This window comes from Stenella coeruleoalba (genome assembly GCF_951394435.1).
Source record: "Stenella coeruleoalba genome assembly, chromosome: 15".
Taxonomy (NCBI): Eukaryota; Metazoa; Chordata; class Mammalia; order Artiodactyla; family Delphinidae; genus Stenella; species Stenella coeruleoalba.
The window spans coordinates 27591420-27611856 of NC_137161.1; the positions used below are offsets into that span (position 1 = coordinate 27591420).

A 20437-nucleotide genomic window follows, 5' to 3' on the forward strand; every position below is an offset into this window, starting at 1 on the left:
TGGTGTGTGTGAAGAACAGCGTGGAGGCCAATTTGTTGGGATCAGGGTGAGTGAGGCAGAGAGGCCTAGGAGGTGAGGTCAGTGTGTAACAGGGCTGGATGGTGTCTGGCCCTGTAGGTCATGGTGAGGACATTGGCTTTTACTCTGAGAACCCATGGGAGGGTTCTGAGCAGAGGTGGGACAGGATTGGGCTTGTATTTTAACAACCCCCTTCCCAGATCTCCAAGTGGAGAATGGGCTGTAGGACAGGGAGCAGGGAGGCCAGCAAGAAGGCTACTGCAATAGTCCTGGTGGGATATGCAAGAGCTGACTGGGGTTAAGGTGGCAGAGGGTGAGGACGTCAGATTCTGGGTCTACTCTGAAGGTGGAGCCGCAGTGGAAGCATTGGATATGGGAGGTGAGGGAAATAAGGACATGAAGGATGGCTTGGCCCCGAGGTGGCCTTTAGGAGCTGAGAGTTACTGCCGGCCAACAGCCAGCAAGGAAATTTGTAACTCAGGCCAGCAACCCCAAGGAACTGGACTCTGCAGGTCACCTGAATGAACTTGGAAGAAGACCCTGCGCCTCTGCAACGGAACACGGCCCAGCTGACAGCTTGATTCAGCCTGGTGGGACCCTGAGCAGAGAACCCAGCTGTGCCATGCCCGGACTCTGACCCACAGAAACTGTAAGATGTTGTTTTCAGTCACTAAGTTGGTGATAATGTTTTGCTCAGCAGTAGGTGACTAATACGGGCATCCTAGAATCCTACAGTGTCAGAGCTCAAGAGGTCCTTGGCAACCACTGAGTTCAACCTCCTCTTCTACAGATGGGGAAACCGGGACCCAGAGAGTAGCTGGGCCTCGAACCCTGGTCCCCGCAGGGAGGAAGTGTCAGGAAGAAGCTGCCCAAGCGCTAGAGGCCCTGCCAGGACCAGCCCCTCGTCTCCTAAGAGGCTGCGGTACCAGCTCCTCTGCCAACCCCTCCTAGAGAGCTGGCTTCTGCCCACCCACTGAATACCCTCAGCTCCCGGGCCAGCAAGCTCAGGCAGGTTCCCCGTCAGGCCAGGCCCAGTGACCGGGAGGGAGGAGCACCCTCGCCCGCAGCAGAGCAGGGCCCAAGGGCATAAGAGCCAGGCCTGAATCTGAGAGCCCCGGGGAGAGGGACAAAGCACAGGCAGGTCAGAGGAACCGTGGCTAGAATCCCAGCTCTGCCATTCACTGGCTGTAAGACTCTGGCCAAGGGAAACCCCTTTGTTGAGCTGCAGTGTCCGATCCACGAAATGGGAGCAGGAATGCCTTCCTCCAGATGGCCAGTGAGCTCAGGTACATGAAACTGTTAGTGGGAGCTCCGTAAATGCACAAATGCACGTCCCCAACCTCTTCCTTCCTATGGGCCTCAGTTTCCCCATCTGTTAATTGATCTCATGGCTTAGATGTGTTTTGGGGGCCCTTTTAGCTCTAACAGTTGACCATTTTAAGGTTCAAATTCTGGCTCTGCTTCTTATCAGTTGTGTGACCTTGGATACGTCACTTAAGCTCTCTCAGCCCCAGTTTTTTAACTTGTAAAATGGGCTATTAATAATACCTACCATTACCTGAGAGACGCAGGTCAGATACCTAGGCTAGTGTCTCAGAAAATGTCAGCTAGTTTTATTATTGTCATCATTATCATCGTCCCAAGCATGTAAGTAAGGTGGTGCCCGCTCACAGGGGCAATAGGGCAGAGCCTCCCGGGGTGGGGGAAGTTTGGTTTCCTTGGACACAAATGTTTGTGGGCTGGGCCTACAAACTGCTGGGAAAATAAAACTAGTTCTTTTCCCCCAGCCCTCTGGCCCTGCACCCATCTTGAACCAAGCCTCCAGTATCACAGTGCTTATAAACGGCAACCCCACAGGCAGGTTTTGGGAAACAAAAATATGCATTTATTTCTCTTCCCAGTTCTGAGAACCACCTCTTGCTTTTCTCTAGAGGAATACCAGTATCTTGTGCAAACACCTGGAGGAGGGAATGTGTATCATAGACACAAACTGGGGTGGGCATCGCCACGAGGTCCCCGCTGGCCATGTTTGAATTATGCGCGCTGTCCTCTGACCACAGCTAGTTCTCAGGTGCTTCCAGACACCTGACTGCAGGCTGGGCAGGCCAGAGTCTCTCCCAGAAATTTGAAACTTGAATAGAGGGCACATAGGCATAAATCCTCCCATAAATCCACAGCCAGGCCCTCGGTTAGTCGCTTTCTGGTGTTTGTCACCCAACTTCGCCTTGGCCAACATGGTGACTGGTGGGACAGAGCATTGTGGCGGGTTGAGGGCTGACTGTGGGATGGGGCAGTAACCTTCTGGTCCATGCAGGAAGCTGTCAGTTGTTTCTGCCCAGAAAGAGTTCTGGACTCGAAGTCTGGTTCTCCACAACTTTCTGGCTGTGTGACCTTAGGCAAATCACTCAGCCTCTCTGTGTGGTCCAGTGGGATGGGACCACAGGGGACCTCAATGAGCAGATGGGGAAACTGAGGACCAGGGAGAGGAAGGAGGGGTTTAACTTAAAGCCACACAGCAAGTTTAGGACAGACCCTGGAGAGCTCCTGGGTCCCCCAAGTGCCAGCCCTGGGGATGGGACAGTCCCTGGAGTAGGAAGCTTGTCTCTAATTAGTGGCAGGGCTGTTTCCCCCAGGTGAACCTCAGGCCCCAAGCGCTTCACAGATCACAAATTCCTTTCCCAACCAGTCGTCACATTTGGCCCAGCAATATTATCAATGTCACATTCAGGGGCCGAGCAAACTGAGCCCAGCGAGCCCCAAGACAGACTTGTCCAAAGTCGCACCACAAGTTCATGGCAGTTTGAGCCAGATCTGAAAAGCCTGTGCTTTTTGCTCTAAATCAGTGTTTCCCAAGCTGGTGTTTGGGGATGCACTGGGGGTAGTGGTTAACGAGCTCCCCATAAGACTTTTTAAGTTGCTTGCTTTCATTTTGACAGTAACCCTAAAAAAGTCACTCGAATATATCATGAACCATCTGCATGACCATAGGTGAGTCCTATCTGAGATTGTGTTTGGATTTGGGGTCACACTGGCATCAAAGAATAACATTTATTGAGAACTAACCATGGGCTGGGTACTGTGTTTTGTACTTTTCATGTAGTATTCATTTAACCCTCACAACAACCCTATAAGATAGGTACTATTATTATCCCCATTTCACAGAGGAAGTTGAGGCACAGAGGGGTTAAGTAATTTGCAACAAGGTCAACAGCGAGTATGGGGTGCAGCCAAGATTGGAACCCAGGCTGACTTCGGAGCCTGTGATCTTTCTTTTTAAGGTAATTTTGCTTACCTTTATTTATTTTTAAAAAATTTATTTTTGATTTATTTTATTTTTGGCTGCATTGAGTTTTTGTTGCTGTGCGCGGGCTTTCTCTAGTTGTGGCAATCGGGGGCTACTCTTCGTTGCGGTGTGCGCGGGCTTCTCATTGTGGTGGCTTTTCTTGTTGCAGAGCACGGGCTCTAGGCGCGTGGGCTTCAGTAGTTGTGGCACATGGGCTCAGTAGTCGTCACTCACGGGCTCTAGAGCACAGGCTCAGTAGTTGTGGCGCACGGGCTTAGTTGCTCGCCCCGGAGTCTGTGATCTTGACCACAATGCTTTACCACTGTAACCAGCTCGGAGTGGTGAGAAGAGGCAGGCGTGGCCTTGATATGTAAAATGAATTCCTGCTAAGTGAAGGCCATGTGATGCAGAGGTAGAGGGTGGGAAGGAAGTTTTGCCATGGGTAAATCAGAGACAAGCGGTGGGAGAATAAAGTCAGCAGCACACAGAGTTGGATGGAAATGTGTGACGAACCCAAAAGAAATGGCAGCACAATCGAGTGTCCCACATTCACACTGCTAGTGACAATTCAGGTTTAGCAAAGCAACGTTGTCCATATCACTAAATTAATATTGTTACATTGATGCTGTGACAGCATAACTTAGTGGTTAGGGCTTAAGAGACACGATTCCTGAGTTCAAATCCATCTTCCTCCTTGCCTAGTCCTCAGACTATGGGCAAGTCACTCAACCTCTCTGAGCCTCAGTTTTCTCATCTCTAAAATGGAACTATAATAGCACTCGAAAGACTGCTGGTTCCCTATGCAATTCCCTTCTCTTCCTTTTCTTTGTTGACCAAACCCTGATTTTATTCCTGGTAGCAACGTACCCAGCCAAAACACTACATTCCTAGTCTCTCTTGCAGCTAGCTAATGAGTGGAAGTTGTTAAGTGAGTTTTGTTGGAAATATCCTTAGAAGATGCTGATGCAGCTGAGAAGAAAAGCAATTTGCCCTTTTTTCTCTTCCTACATGGAACTCAGGCATTAAGGCTGGAGCCCCAGCAACTATCTTGGATCAAAAAGGACCTGGAGGATGAAACCATGTATGGTTAAGGATGAAACAACATGAAGCCGGAAGGAACCTGAGACATTGGTGACACCATGGAGGCTGCACCAGCCCTGGCCCAGAATGATCTTTCCAGATTTCTTTTTTAAAATAAACTTTTTTCTTTTTTGAAAGAACAGTTTTAGGTTTACAGGATTATTGCATAATACAGAGACTTCCTATATACCCCACACCCAGTTTCCCTTATTATTAACATCTTATATTAGTATGCTACATTTGTCACCATTAATGAACCAATATTGTTACATTATTATTAACTAAAAAGTCCATTCTTCATTCAGATTTCCTCAGTTTTCCCCAAATGTCCCTCTTCTATTCCAGGATCCCATCTAGGACACCACATTACATTTAGTCATCATGTCCCCTTAGGCTCCTCTTGGCTATCAAAATTTCTCAGACTTTTCTTGTTTTTGATGACCTTGACAGTTTTGAGGAATACTGGTCAGGTATTTTGAAAAATGTCCCTCAATTGGGATTTGTCTGATGATTTTCTTATAGTTGGACTGGGTGATGTGTTTGGGGAGGGAGGTCGCAGACCTGAAGTGGCCGCCTCCTCATGTTCTGTCAACATGACTTAGTGTGGCGGTGAACTTTGATCACTGTCAGGTTCTCTCTGTAAAGTTACTCCTTTTCCCCTCTTTCTATGCTGTGCTTTTCGGATTAAGGTCACTTTGCACAGCCCACACTCAAGAAGTGGGGAGTTAGTTTCCCTCCTTAAGGGTGGAGTATCTACGTAAATTATTCCGAATTCTTAGGAGAGTTATCTCTTCTATTTGTTTGTTTATTTACTTATTTATATCAGTATGGGCTCATAGATATTTATTTTATTCTTTGGGGTGTAATCCAGTAAAACTTTATTTTTTTTACTCAAATTGTTCCACCTTTGGACCTTGGGATCTCGTTCTGTTGGTTCCCCAGACTTCTCGACATGAGAGTAAAACAAACTGAGGTAGATTTTCAACAACAATGGTCTCAAATTCCTCCCATTCCTCCATGCTCATGCCTTTGCAATGTGACTTTATAGCTTCTGGCATCAAGACCTGACCCTCTCTCCATCCCTGGAGTCTGGGCTGGGCCAAGTGACTTGCTTTAGCCAATGGGAAGAGGCCAAAGCATGAAAGTGGCTTGTGCATTGGGACTGCTGCGCCCAGGACCCTAAGACCACCATGTGAGCAAGCAGCGCTAGCCTGTGGAGGAAAAGAGGCCGTGTGGCCTGGTCACCTCCGCTACCCTTGCCTACAGCCAGGCAGCAGGCACGTGCGGGAGACCTTCGACCATAGCTGACTTCAGATGGATGACAGACCCAGAGGCGAGCCATCCCCACTGAGCCCGGGCCACACTGCCCACCCACAGGGTAATGAGCACATCAGTGGTCAGTCTAAGCCACTAGCTTGTGGGGTAGTTTGTTATGAGGCAAAAACTAACTGCTACACAAGCCCCTTTCTTTTGCCAATCTGTTGAGTTTTCTGTTACATGAAGTCAAGCCTAATTCTAAAAGGACTCAGTATTTACTTCATAGGGAGGTTGTGGGACTTGAATGAGTGAGGCAGGGACAGTACATGTAATAGTACCCCAGTAGATTAAGAGTAATAATAATAATTATGTAATTATATTCTATTTCTATAAGATATATAAGATATACAATATAACCATTATGGTTATTATTATTAGTTTTGTAGTGTGTTAGTATTTAATTTGTAACTTTGTTTCAGATTATAGCTGTTTGAAGACTATAAGCTTCAAGACCTGAGACCTCATTTTGTGAGCGACACGAATCAGTAATGTTCTGTCCATGCCTCCAGCCCAGGACCACCAGGAGCACACCAGTGGTGGTTACACACGGGGGCTTTATCCCCCACTGCAGGGAGGGAATGCATGCCATGGGGAACCCAGGTGTCTCAGTAAGAGGGTGTCAGAGAAGGCTTATCATAGGATTTGGGCTCGTGTGAAGTGATTTTGAGGAGAGTTTAGGGAAGTGGGGTTTTTCTCTCGATTGGATGCTGTCAGGAAGTGGGAGTCATTACAGGCTTGGGACCTTGATAATCTTCTCTAAAGAGAAGGTGGGCTAGAGCCAGGCTAACTCTGGTAAGTGGTGAAGAAGCAGCAGTCACTGTGTCAGGTGGGGTAGGGGGACAGTGTCTCAGCAAAATGTTTCGTCATTCTGCCTGAGACGTGATTACAAGCGGTCTTGGTTTTGTCTTGAGTCATCAGCCACAGAGCACCTTGTCTGTTGCTGGTGGTCTGTGAAATTGTTTATGTTCGGTGAGACATCAGCTGTCACCTGTGAGTGTCAGGCCAGTTTGCAGCAACGTGATCACCATCCGTGCCAGCTCCCGGATGGCAGGGCTGCTTTTCTCCTTCTCAACTTAAGTCAACACTGGTGAATCTGGGAGGATTCTTCCCCCTTTTAAAGATCTCAAGTTGAAGCAAAAGTTCACTCCTGCTCAAACTGGACAGCTATTTTTAAGGCACTTTTCTTCTCCCAGAAGTTTTCCTCTCCCACTTACATATTATATTAACACTACCTTAACCATATAGTTATAGTATTAATTGCACATAAATGAATTATATAACTAATAAGATAATAGTAATAATAATATTTGTCATGCACTTGCTATGTGTCAGGTCCTGTTCCAAGCATTTTATATCTATTCGTTTAAGGATTCTTAACTGGGGTCTTACCACAGTCCATGGATGGAATTTATCTTCATTCATGTTTAATTAAATTCAGCACTTTCGGGCTTCCCTGGTGGCGCAGTGGTTGAGGATCTGCCTGCCAATGAAGGGGACATGGGTTCGAGCCCTGGTCTGGGGGGATCCCACATGCCGTGGAGCAACTGGGCCCGTGCGTCACAGCTACTGAGCCTGCGCGTCTGGAGCCTGTGCTCCTCAGCAAGGGAGGCCGCGACAGTGAGAGGCCCGTGCACCGCGATGAAGAGTGGCCCCCGCTCGCTGCAACTAGAGAAAGCCCTCGCACAGAAACGAAGACCCAACACAGCCAAAAATTAAAAAAAAAAAAAAAATTCAGCACTTTCTTCAGTTATGAACATGGAGACAAGCCACAGTGGTATTAGGGCCTGGAACTTTGTCACCATTAGAAACCATGGCTACTTTCATATCCTATCAGTGGTTTCAGATAGCTCAGAATGTTGTTCACAACCACCATTACTTTGAAATTGCAGTATTAATGACATCCACCACTAGATCGTGCAATAAGTGTTTTAATTAAAAAAATTTAAAATTTTGTATTGGAGTATAGTTGATTTACAATGTTGTGTTAACTTCAGGTGTACAGCAAAGTGATTCATTTATACAAATACATACATCCATTCTTTTTTAGATTCTTGTCCTATATAGGTTATTACAGAATACTGAGAAGAGTTCCCTGTGCTATACAGTAGGTCCTTGTTGATAACCTATTTTATATATAGTAGTGTATATATGTTAATCTCAAACTCCTAATTTATCACTCCCCCCATAAGTGTTAATAAAGAATCATATATAATACTATGTCACAATTGTGTTCTTTAAAAATATTTTGATAACCGCAATTTTAATAAATTTGTTTCCTTCAAAATCTGATGCATTTTATTTCAAGCATTTGAAAACATCGTTCTGAGAAGTGCTCCATGGCTAGATCCAAAGGTATCCATGACAAGACAGATGTGAGGAGCCCTGGGCATTGATTAAATCCTCCAGTGACCCCCACGAGCAGGTATTATTACCAGCATGTTACAGAGGGGGATGTGAGGCACAGAGAGGTTGTACAGTTTGCTTAAGGTCACGCAGGTATCAAGTTGTAGTGCCTTATCTAATCTGAGAGCTGTGTTGACAGCCTATGGTCTGCTGTGGGCTTGTTCTCTGTGTTGTGCTTATGCATGTGAATGTCCCTAGGCAGGTGTCATGCGTGTGGTTGTATGGATCTCCGTTTCTGTACGTGGGTGTGTGTAATGCATATAGAAAAGGGAACCACAAACACCTGTCCACTCGGGGGGTTCTGTCTGACTTCTGGGATCACTTGGATTAATTGCATCTCCACATCCCTTGGGCCCTGGAAACCGAAGGGCTGGGTTGGGGAAGGACAGTGCGGCCAGGCCCGGGGGAAGGGGCAGCAGGTGAAGGTGGGGTAGGAGGGCAAGCCTAACCCCAGGGCTCAGCCTCTGGCCTGGGTCTAGACATGTAACCTGGGCACAGCCTGGGGGGAGGGGAATTTGGAGGAAAGCAGAGGCAGTTCCCATAGTGAGCCCTTCTCTTGGGCACCTGTGACTGAAGGCTATCTGGGACCACAGTCCCTGTGCCAGGCTGCCTGTGGGGAGTGGCAGTGCTGTTGGGAACTGTAAAGGAAAACCACACTCTTGGAGGGCTTCTTGGCCCTCAATACCCCACTATAACACTACTTCACTGCTGACGCCAGACTGGGTTTTCCACACATCAAGCAGTTCTGTGACACCAGCTGGGTGTGTTCTACAATTTAACTCAGTTCTGACACTACCTGGAATTAGTGTCAGATCCTACAAGAGTGCCCTCCCTCCACTTCAGACACGAGTCTCAAGTTCAGGTTGTCACCTGTGCTTCTGACAGACCAGCTATCAATCGGAGTTTCCCAAGACCCCCTCCCCAGGTTTCATTAATTTGCCAGAGCAACTCACAGAACTCAGGGAACCAGTTTACCTACTAGATCACAAGTTTATTGTAAAAGGATAAAACTTAGGAACAGCCAGATGGAAGAGATGCGGAGGGCAAGGCATGTGGAAGGGGGGGCGGAGCTTCCATGCCCTGCCTGGGTCCCCACTCTCCCTGCACCTCCATGTGTTCTCCAGCCCAGAAGCTCTATGAACCCCATCCTTTTGGGGTTTTATGGCAGCTTCATTGCACAGGCACAGTTGATTAACTCATTGGTTGTTGGTGAAAACCTCCAGCCTGTGTTCACTCCAAGGATTTAGAAGTGAGTGCCAGAAACAGAATGAAGACCAAATCTATATATTTCTTATTATAAATCACAATATCACAGTAGTCTAGTAAAGCCTGCCCCCTACCCACACAGGGGTCCTGGGGTTCATAGCCTGAGGAGACTGAATCCCCAGAGGGGTCTTTGGATGTGAGCCATCTGAGCCACAGAGCTAAAGGCTCTTCCCACCCCATGGTCCATGGGATAGGAGTCCCCCAGAAGGGGCCCTTTAATATTCTCCCTGAATATCTCTCCCTGCTCCTCAGCTGTACCTCTCAATATATCTTTCCAAAAATGCCAAGTCTGGTTAATTGTTTTCATCCCCAATGTTAAATCATATCAATAACAATAATACATATATCGCATGGCTTATTTGTGGTCATCATTTGCTAATCCTCATCCTTGTGCCGCACCGGGTCAATGATTATAGCTCTGTGATGTGCTTTCTAAGGAGTCGGGGCAGAATGGAAAAAAAAATCACAGCAAGTCACCTCATCTCATTTTCTCATTTAAAGAACAGAGACAGTTACTTGAAGTATTTGTGAGGATTAAAAGAAATATCTGTATTTCCTCAGTTCTGTATGGTAGCCTCTATGTTTACCCAATGCCATGTCTGAGGAAATTTGGGCAGGAAGAGAAAATAACAACTTGTATCTTATCTAATAACAAAAAAAGAACAGCTTTACTGAAGTAAAACTGACATGATGAATTACACGTATTTAAAGCAAAGCATTTGGTAAGTTTTAACATACGTATACACCCGTGAAACCACCGTAGTCAAGATAATGCACCATATCATCACCTATAAACGTTTCCACATGTGTAATTTAGAGCAGGGGCTCTGGGAACTCCCATTTGTCTGTGATTTTCAGAAGGATCATTCTCTTGTTTCAATGCTCTGCTGTAGTCTTAACCTTCTTGACGATGGTATATTTGAACTTGTGTTTTGTAAGTGAAGTTTGATGGGATGGTGGCTCATGTGGCAGGAGATGTGTGCATTCATTCCTTGCTACCTTATTAGTATATGCGTTTGTGATGCCTGCTACGTGGCTTCTGTAACAAGCTTATTTTGTATGTAGGGCCACACGCTCAGAAGGGCTCCTCTCTTGTTTTAATGCTCTGCTGTCACATCTTAAAATTCTTAATAATTGTCATCTTGAAATTTTTCATTTTATCTTTGAACCTGTGTATTGGAAGTGAAGTCCAATGGGCAATGGATCTTGTGTGTGAGCAGAAGAGAAACATGCGATATGGGTGTTCACCATTCACATACAGTGTTCACAGTGCCCCATGAGCATAGAATTCTGGTGAACCCACAACGCATGGACATTCAGCGAGACTCAAAATGAGTACAAGGGAAGCGTGTTATATCTATGGTAAGGAGGGGCACCAAAGAGGCCACGCTTTCTGTTCAAACTAGAAGTTTCTTAGGTCCCAGAAAAAAGGTAATGGCCTTCCAAGAAACAAGGACAATCAAGGAAACTTAACATATCCTTTCTTAGTCATGATACTTCCCTGTTTTAGCCAATCACTTACACTGAAAATGATAACATAGAAGGAAGGGGAAACATAGGACACCTTATACTTCCCTTTCCTTTCAGCCTTCCTCATTCATTAGTAAGTAGGAAGTAGGGAGTGTCGGTAAAATGTGTGAATATCAAGAAGTGAAATAAAAGCAATTCAGTTGGTTTGGTGCAACATTTCCACTGTCCTGGTAAGAATGTATGAGCTATGCAATACCGACGGTGTAGTTTCAGTGATTCCACATATGAGTTAAATGCTCTTAGATTGCATTTAAAACTGTCATTGCACAATATAAACATGAATGGTAAAATTCATGCTAATAATTTAAAATTAATTTTTCTTAGAACAGCATTTAGTAGTAAATAAAAAACACCATGACAAGTTGAGAGAGACTAGAAGAGAGGAAACAGCTTTATACTTCAATACTCCTACTGGCACGTTTCTCCTACTGTTTGAACAAGGGGGCCCGCATTTTCATTTTGCATTGGGCCCTGCAAATTATGTTGTTGGCCCGGTTTGGAAAGCTTGCTGTCAGGACGCTTCCTCTCAGAATGCAGCTGCCGTGCTGGGAGCAAGCCCAAGCCATATGGAAAGGGCACGTGTAGGTGCTCCAGTCAACAGTCCTGCCCAAGCCCAGCCTTTGGGGCATCCCAGCACAGGTGACAGAAATACAGCCTTCAGATGATTCCACTCCTACCTCTCCTAGCCCTCCCCCAGCCCCACCTCAACTTCCAGACACCTCCATCCACCTGGGTCTTCCAGCTGAGACCCAGCCTTCATGGAGTAGAGACAAGCCATCCCTGCAGTACCCTGTCTGAGTTCCTGATCTACAGAATCCATGAACAAAATAAAACACATGGTTGTTATGTTTCACCAGAGATTAGGGTAGTTTGATATGCAGTAATAAATGTATCATAGTTTATTCACTCGCGTTGATTCCAATCTTTTGTTAATACAAATGAAGCTGCAATGAATAACTGTGCATAGTCTATGTACACTTAGGGCAGATTCCTAGAAACGAGGATTACTGTGTCAAAGGGTAAAATGCATACACAATTTTGTTAGCTCTTGCCAAATTCCTCTCTAAACAGCCTTCTTTGTGTTTACAGTATATTTGTACATGTATAATTCCCCTCCCCAACATACCTACAGAGAAACATACATAGAGAAAAATGCATAGAGGTACAGCTTGATGAATTCTTGATGAAACTAAACACATGTGTAACCCTCACCCAGGTCAAGAAACAAACATTCCTAGCAGCCTAAAAGCTGCCCTTGTCCCCCTTCCCAGTGAGTACACCCTTCCATGGTATGAATTTACCACTATTTATCCAATTTCCTTTTGGTATTTCCCGTTAGGGGCTAATACATTCTATGCTCCTTGGCTTTTATTATAGTCATCAGAACCTGTTGCACAGATGTCACGTTTGTTAGATCCTCCTCTATGGTTCTGCCGTTCTGTTGGGTTATTGTTCTCAAAGTAGGTTCCTGTGGAACCCTGGGGTTCTTTCTCAAATGACAGGAAAAAGAACAAATGCATGGATTGGCTCTTCTCAGTGCAAAAATTTTCCTAAAACCTTTGGGGTTCGTTCCCACTTGTCGGCTACCAAGTTTTAGCGATGACAGATGTGCAAGAAACAGGAAATAATAGGAAGACTCAGAAATACCATGGGCTGCTACTGAGATATAATAACAGTGGTCATCATCTACGGAGAAGTCTTTTGCATTGGGATAGGGTCTTTTACGTACAGTAGATAGATCTTCTCTAATCTTCAAAAGCCTTGGCGAAATAGGTATTGGGACCCCTCTTTCACTGGGAGTGAAAACCCAGGCTCTGAGAGGGGAAGTAACTTGCTCAAGGTTCATTGCTCACATTGGAGAATGGCAAAGCCTATAGGCTCTGGGCTCCCCAACGGCCCTGGCTTCCTTCGGTTTAGACCACATCTTTGTGTCCTCTTCTCAGTCTGGCACCCAAGGCTCTGCCTCCTCTGCCTCTTTCAGAGCACTGGCCTCTTCCTTCCCCTTCCTGAATATTCTCAAGCTTCTCCCTGAGCCAGCCCCTGGGCCTTTGCACATGCTGCTCCCTCTGCCTGGAACCCTCTTTTTCCTCTTTACCTAACTCCTCCTCGTCCTTCAAGGACGCATCCCCTAAGTTGATATCCTTGCTCCAATAGCACTGTATAGTTCCCCTGTCACTGTCACTGTGCTTTTCGTTGTTTGGTTATTGAATTTCTGTCTCCTCCCACCCACCCCAGACTGAAGGCACCTTAGAGCAGGTGTCTGTCTGTCTTGTTCATGGCTGTGTCCACAGAGCCTAGCACAGTTGCTGGCACATAGTAGGCACTCAATAACATTTGCTGAGGGAAGGGACCATCTTACTTGAGTCCCATGGCAACCCTGTGAAGCAAGCAGGGCTGGGCTGCTCACTCCCATTTTACAGATGAGGATAGTGAAGCCCAGAGAGGGAAGGGTCCAGTCCCCTGTGACTTGTGGACACAACCAGGCCTGGGTGACTGTGGTCCTGACACCTCTCCCAGACCGAGGGGTGGGGCCTCAGCCAGCCAGGGGGGCTTCCAGGGCTCCCGTAGCCCTCCCTTGTTTCCCAGATTGGAAGTGACAAGTGTGACCCTCTCCTGCCCAGGACCTGGTGGGCGGGGTGGGAGGGGTGCGTGGGTGCAGCCGGAGGTGGGATCAGAGCGGCGAGAAGGCCGAGGAGGTAGACAAGAAAGCTAAGTCCTACTTGCAGAAGAGTTGGGGGGTGGCGGAGCTGTGGTCACGTTCTGAAGCCAGGGCAGGGGAGTCAGGAAGTCAGAAGCAGGAAGGAAGCTCCCGTCCCTGCCCCAGGAGGATCCAGAGGGCTCAATGGCCTTTATCTTCCTGTGTGTTCCAAGCACTGGTCAGCTTGGACTCAGCAATTGCTTATGTATTTATTTTCCTTTAATCTTGGTCACAGGGAACATAAGACTCTGGAGCAGGTGATTTGGGTCCAAAACCACCTCTGAAACCCCTCACTGTGTGACTTTGGCCAAGTATCTTGGCTTCTCTGGACCTCCATTTCCCCATCTGTAAAAGGGGGAGATGATAATAGTACCTATCCCATACGGCCATTATAGGGCTTCCCCAGATATTCTAAGGGAAGTTCTTCGTGGGGTGCCTGGCATAGAGAAATAATTAGAGATAACATCACAGAGAACTTACTATGTACAGGCCCAGTACGAGGGCCCTTACAGTTTACTAAGCCTTCATGTGGAATTTGGAGGCTCCAGCATGATCCTCGAAAGGGGCAGAAGTGGGACTTGGACCTAGCTCTCTACAGAACCAGAGGGCTGAACCAAAGAACCATGTTACTTAGACAGAGCAGCTGCTGCATGCCGGGCCCTGCATTCTGTTCCATAGGGCAATAAAGGTCAAGTGGAAATGGACAGTTCTTCCAGGACAACTGATGGCCATCTGGGACCCTCTCTTCAGAAGGAATACTTCAGGCCCAAAGCTGCACTCCAGTTTAAGAACCCCTGCAGCAGGAGGGGAGCTGGAGAGGGGCTGAGCTAGGCGGTGAAGAGTCCTCCTTGTAGGCTGAGCTCAGGGTACTTGGGAGCCGCTGAAGGCTCTAGGCAGGGGAAGTGACATGACTGTAGGCCAGGAGGGAGCAAACCTGGAGATGGGGCTCTATTGGGAGGCTGCTGGGATCTTCCAGGCAAAACATGAGGCTGGGGTGAGAGGGTAGGCGCTGGAGGGGGAGCGGTGCCGGATGTCCTGTTTCCCTTCCTGCCAGCTGGGAAAAGTCACCTTTGGGTACAGCTTGCCCTGCTCCCAGAGAAGGAAGCTGAGGTGGAGGATGGCAGAGCCACCCACCAGACATAGACGGCTCAACTCCAGACATACACAAAAGAGAAATATTTAACTTACTGAGTTTTGGGGTCTTTCTGCTACAGCAGCTTGGCCTGTACCAGAACTCACTGTGTGACCTCAGGCAAAGGACTTTACTTCTCTGAGCCTCAGTTTCCACATTTGTAAAACAGGGGCAATAACAGAACCCACTAGGATTCCGAAGTGGTGTGTGTAGAGCTAACACGGAGGAGCCATGCAGTGGATGCCCCTTATCCCCACACAAGCCCCTGGCTGGCCCCTAACTCCCGTCTAGCCCAGTGGCAAGACTTTTATTTTCTCTTCCTCCTTCTGGCTCCCGTGGTGGCACAGGCTCAGGGTAGTGGACACAACAGACGTCAGACCCAGGGTCTGGATGACTTTCAGACAGAGGCGATCCCTCTCCTGAATTTTACAGATTAGGAAACTGAGGTCTAGAGAGGGGCAGGAATTTGCCCCAGCTCCACAGCAACTCGGGCAGAGTGGTGCTGGATCCAGTCCCTCGTGGGCACCGGGGTGGGGAGTTGATTTCCGAAATAGGTGTCGGGGGCACCTCTTCCCACCACTCTCCCTTGGCTCACTGGCTCAGTGGCATCACTCTCCCACACTAGCCTCCTTATGGTTCCTCACAACTACCTCAGGGCCTTTGCACGTGCTGTTCCCTCCAGTGGGCCTACTCTTCCCCCAGCTCCTCACCTGGCTGCCTCTTTCTCACCTTTAGTCCTCAATTTAAGTGTCCCTCTTCAGAGTCCTTCCCTGATCACCCTGCCTCTGAAATCTTTTATCTGTAACTCCTGTTTATTTTCTTCACTTACAATATATTAATTAGTTAATTTAGTTAAATAAAAAAAATTTTTTTTAGTTTTATTTTGGCGGGTCTCTCCCTCTAGCCTGTTAAGCTCTATGATTTCGGGACTGTGGCCATCTGTCTCTCTCGTTTGCTGCTCCCTCCCCATCACCGAGGCAGGCCTTGGCCCAGGCAGGTCCTCAGTATGTCCCTGCCATGTGAAAGAATGAATACGTGTATGAATGAATAAATACATGAGTGAACGTGCCAGGCCTGGATGTCCACCACTGCACTGAATTTGCACGACTTCCCCATGACTAGATCACAGTCTCTGCATTGTGCAGATGTGGAAAGTGAGGCTCAGAGAGGTCCCACAGGGGAGGGTGGGAATGTGTTGGATGTTAAAGGCCATTGGACTTCCCTGCCCTCAGGACACAGGCAACAGCAGCTCACAGGCCACATTACACGTTAATCTAACACAAGAAAGTAACACATTTTTGCTGGATGTGGCCTGGACCAGATTCCATTCTCAGAAGGGCTGCTCCATCAAAAGATGCTGATGCTGCTGTTGCCAAGGCAACACTGTTAGCTTTCCGAAGCATCTTCAGTGAGAGAGGTGAAGGCCCAGATGGACACTGGCCGGGGGGAAAGTCTGGAAAAAGGGATCAAATCACCCAGCCAGCAGGACAAACCATCCTGATGCTGACTTATCCCCTGCCCCCTGCAAAGGGCCACCTCCTACCCCACCCATGATTGTTGTCTCTAGGCTGTGCTCAGTGAACTCTCTCCCCCAGTGTGGCAACTGCCTTTGCTGCGAACGTGCAGAGATCGTGGGAAGAATGCATTCTGCCTGCCTGACTCCATCGGGACCTACCAGGTGCCAGTGGGAAAGACAGATTAGTCTTGGAAAACTTTCCAGAAAGTTCCTTCAGCCCTTGATATAGGTGGAGGGGACACCGCTCCAGCATTTTTGTGGTCGGTGCCAATGTGCCTCCAGAGAGCTCTGGACGAGGGAGGCAGCTGATAGGCGCAAGTGCACTGGAGGTGGCGACTGGCTGTGCCTCTCGGATGAAACTTGCCCTCTCTGAGCTCTAATTTCTTCATTACTAAAATGGGGGAACACTGGTCTGATTCAGGGAGAGGGGACAAGGATTCTACATAGGAACCTGCAGATGTAGGTATCTCAGAAGCCGGTTCCTGCAAGCGGTGGCCTCCAGGAGACCCACCCAAGGCCAAGACCTCACCAGCCAGGCCCCCTAGGGCCTTGTGCACCCAGAATCCTTTAGCCGTTCATGTCTGCAGCCACGGTGAGTCAGCGTTGCTCTCTTTTAGATGTTTGTAGGTGCTCCATCCTTATTGCACAGATGAGAACTGGAGGCTTAGAGAGGGCAGGGGCTCTGCTCCAGTGACAGAGCCTGGACTGGGCAGAGCCTTCTGGGCAGAACACAGCAGTGTCCTTGATAGTCTGGGGCAAACCAGGGATTAGCTGGAGCCTGAGGGGCAGGCCTTGGGGGCAGGGAGGCTAGGAGAAGAGGCAGAGATGGAGATAAGAGAGATGGGAGTCTGAGAGATGGAAAGAGAAAAAGTGAACCTCTGTTCTTGCCTGCCCAGCATCCCTGCTTCCTAAAGTGGCTCCTTAGTTTCCCCAAGGCCAGTCCACACGACTTGGAGGGAACTAACTCCACCCCCTGGTTCCAGGCATGATAGTGTGACCCAGGTCTCGTCAACCAGAATCACAGTGATAAGCACAGGGATGGACACAGAACCAGTCCTGGCTGGAAGGAATCCTGCCTTTGCTGGAATCCCTGGGACAGGGGAGCTTTCTGTCTGAAGGATGCTGAGCAGGCAGGCCACAACCCTGGGGCTGCTGGAGCCATCTTTCAGGAGAGAACGTGACTGAGAATGAGGTCAGCATGGTGGAGGGCAAGCCTGAGAGGTGGGGAGGGACATCACTTGAGCACCTGGATCTAACCACATCTGAATCCATCCCTAGACTCCCTGTATGTGAGTCAATCCATTCCTCAGGATAAGGTTTCTATCCCTTGCACTTGAGAGTCCTGGCACAGAGAAGGAAGGAAAGTAAGAAGGAAGGACGAATATTTTAAAGAACAGGTGTGTGAGCGTTACCCAAATCGGCTTCTTGGTCTTCTCAGACAACTGGAGTGCAGACAGGGATTTGGGACTTCACCCCACCCAGAGGAGCTCTGTTCCCGGGGCACACAGCATTGCCTACACACTTGTAGCACAAAAATAAATGCTGTAGATACAAAAATAAAATGCTTACCTTCCCTGGGTCAGAAGAAGGGGTGGCATGCGCTAGGGGGCCGATTTCTCCACCCCATGCACCTCTTTGGGAACTAACATTTATTAGGCACCTGTTTCATGCCAGGCTCTGTTAAGAAGTTGCAATACAAGGTCTCATTTCCTCCTGCCCCATCACAGCAAGGAGGGAATATCACCATCTCCATTTCACAGACCAGAGGATTGAGGCCTTGAGAGGCTGAGCCACTGGCTTCAAGTTCAAGAGCTGCAGCAGGGCTGTCTGACTCCTAAGTCCTGCCGACAGCACCACACTGTACACCGTAGACACTAAATAAAGGCTGGCCGAGCAAATGCTGGGTAGGGCGGTGTCAGCCTCCTGGGCAGCCACCTGCCCCTAAGTACTTTTCCCTCCTGCCTGAAGTCACCATTAGCAACCACGTCCTTTGGATTCCCTGAAGGAGATCAGCATTAATCTGTGCTGGGTTTAATCAGTGGATTGGCCGAGGTGGGACCCAGGGGCGGGGGCAGAGCCCAGTGGGATGAAGGTGCCCCATTTCCACCGTGCAGCCCCATCTAGGAGAAAACCTTCTGAAGACAGAGGTGCAACCTGGCGGTAGGGCAGGTCGGCCGTGGGCTGAGTCCGGGTGTTGGCTGAGGACGACAGGACTTTGGTGGCCTCATCAGGTCTGAGGAGGGTGACACAGTAATGGGACTGGGTGGCAGAGTGGCTGTGGCCCCTCTCTGAAAAAAGTTCATGAGAAGCCCGTGGTCTCCCAGACTCAGCAAAGGCCCAGTCTCCATGGAGCCCTAGCTGCAGCATCGCTGTTGGACAAGGCAAGAGGAGGCTAGGGGCTCTGCCTTGGAGGCGGGAGGGATCTGGACCCAGCTCTTGGTGTCCTGTTCGAGGCAGAGTGGGCCCCAAGAGCCCCTGAACTTGAGCTGGTATGAGCTGGGGTCACACGGAGTGCTGAGGGCAGCCCCCGGACAGAGATCTGGCTTCCTACGGACAGAGAAGCCTTGGAGCACAGACAGGAAACTTAGTTCTAGACCCTTCTTCAGCGACGGTGTATCTGTTTTAACCCAAAGGTTCCTTCCAGTTGTTTTTAGAGGCTGAGAATGTCACTGTGGCCCTCGTAGCTAGAAATGGTGAAAGCAGCTGGGGCTGGGGATAGTGACCTGGGGTTTCAGCTCATGACATATGAGGACCAGCTTTTTCCAAGGGTATCCACAGCCCTGAGAGATGCTCTGGGATAATCAGGGCCCATTTTCAAATAAATAAATTTGGGGAAAGCTGCCTACTCTAGCCCTTTCATGGGCAGTCACTAAGCACATGACCACACTAATGGCCCTGACAAGGCCTGCAGCTAAGAATGCCGGTTCACGTTGATTTAACCTGGTGTTTCCCTCCCTCACTTGACCACAGGTACTTTTAGAGGGGAGTCCTAGTTATTCTCTCTGGAATATATTCTAGGACATTCAAGGGGTAAAGGAATCCCTCTTAGATCTCCTGGAGCCCCTGAGAAACCACATCTGAGCTTTAGATGCTGGGGCCTAGGAGTGGTGGACAAAGTGGGCGGAAATAACTCCCATTATAGGGTGGATGCAGCTCCTTCAGTCCTGAACAGAAAGTTCAAGGACATCTCAAGGCTGAGAAAGCTTGGAACAAGAGATGGCCTTCCCAACAACCCAGGGACAGACTCTGGGCCTCCATCTGGGCAGTTTCCCGCCTGTAAATACCTTTCCGCCTGCCTCACATCCCACCACTAGTCGTGTATTCCTTTGAGGGGCCCAGTTAAATCTGTTCTCAGCTCATCCAGGGTACTGCGACCCTCAAGCTGGCCGGAGGGCCCTGCAGGAGGCAGGAGAGAAGAGGAAATAGGGACAATGAAGAGGCAGGAACCCCCAAACACCCACCATTTCACAACTTGAGGGAAAAAGGGAGGGAGGTGACTCTTCTGGACTCCTGGGGTAAGGAGGGCTGGCTCAGGGGACCCAGGGTGTCCAGGACGAGGTCCTGGCGTTGTGTCCTGTGTTTGGGTCCAGCTTGTTCAGAGGATACCACATCCAGGTCCTCCTGCGGGACCAGCCTCCAGGCGGGCTGCTCCTTAGATGTCTGTGGGACGCACCATCATGCGAGTAGAACGCAGCGAGTAGCTGGGGCCTTGGAAGTAGTGCCAGCGGATGCCGTTGAGCTTGCGCACGTGGTGGCGGGCCGGGTAGTAGATGCCATTGAGGTTTGAGAGGCCGCAGGCATCAAACCACCATCCTGGTGGAGGGGGAGTTAGAGGCTCTGGGGATGTGGGAGCCCAGCCACTGGGGGAGGGCAGCCCCCTACCCCGAAGATGAATCAGGGCTGGTGGCTCCTCTGGGAAGCCAGCTTGCTGGAGACGGGGCTGGGTGGGAACGGGCATTGGCTGGTGGGGGAGGGAGGCTCCCAGACCCGCCGCTCAGTATGGGGCCTCCAGAGGCAGTGCACTCATGTCTGTCTCTCTGTGTCTCTCTCTGATCTCTCTGTCTCTCTTTGCTCTCCCTTACCCTACCTTTCTGGGTCTCTCTGTCTTTCACACACTTTGTCCATCTGTCTTTCTGTGGTCTGCGTTTCTCTCTCCATCTCTCCCTCTGTACTTCCCTCTGTCCCCGTGTAGCT

At 48.9% G+C, this 20437-nt stretch overlaps 1 protein-coding gene across 1 annotated transcript in view; it reads right to left on the reverse strand.

The window, feature by feature from the left end:
* Positions 1-17325: 17325 nt before the first annotated feature.
* The window catches only part of ANGPT4 (angiopoietin 4), a 40689-nt gene continuing 37577 nt past the window's right edge, over positions 17326-20437 (reverse strand). The window contains exon 9 of the mRNA XM_079943649.1: positions 17326-20056. Coding sequence (XP_079799775.1) covers positions 19896-20056 — 161 coding nt within the window. The 3' untranslated portion in view covers positions 17326-19895. The remainder of the gene's footprint in view (positions 20057-20437) is intronic.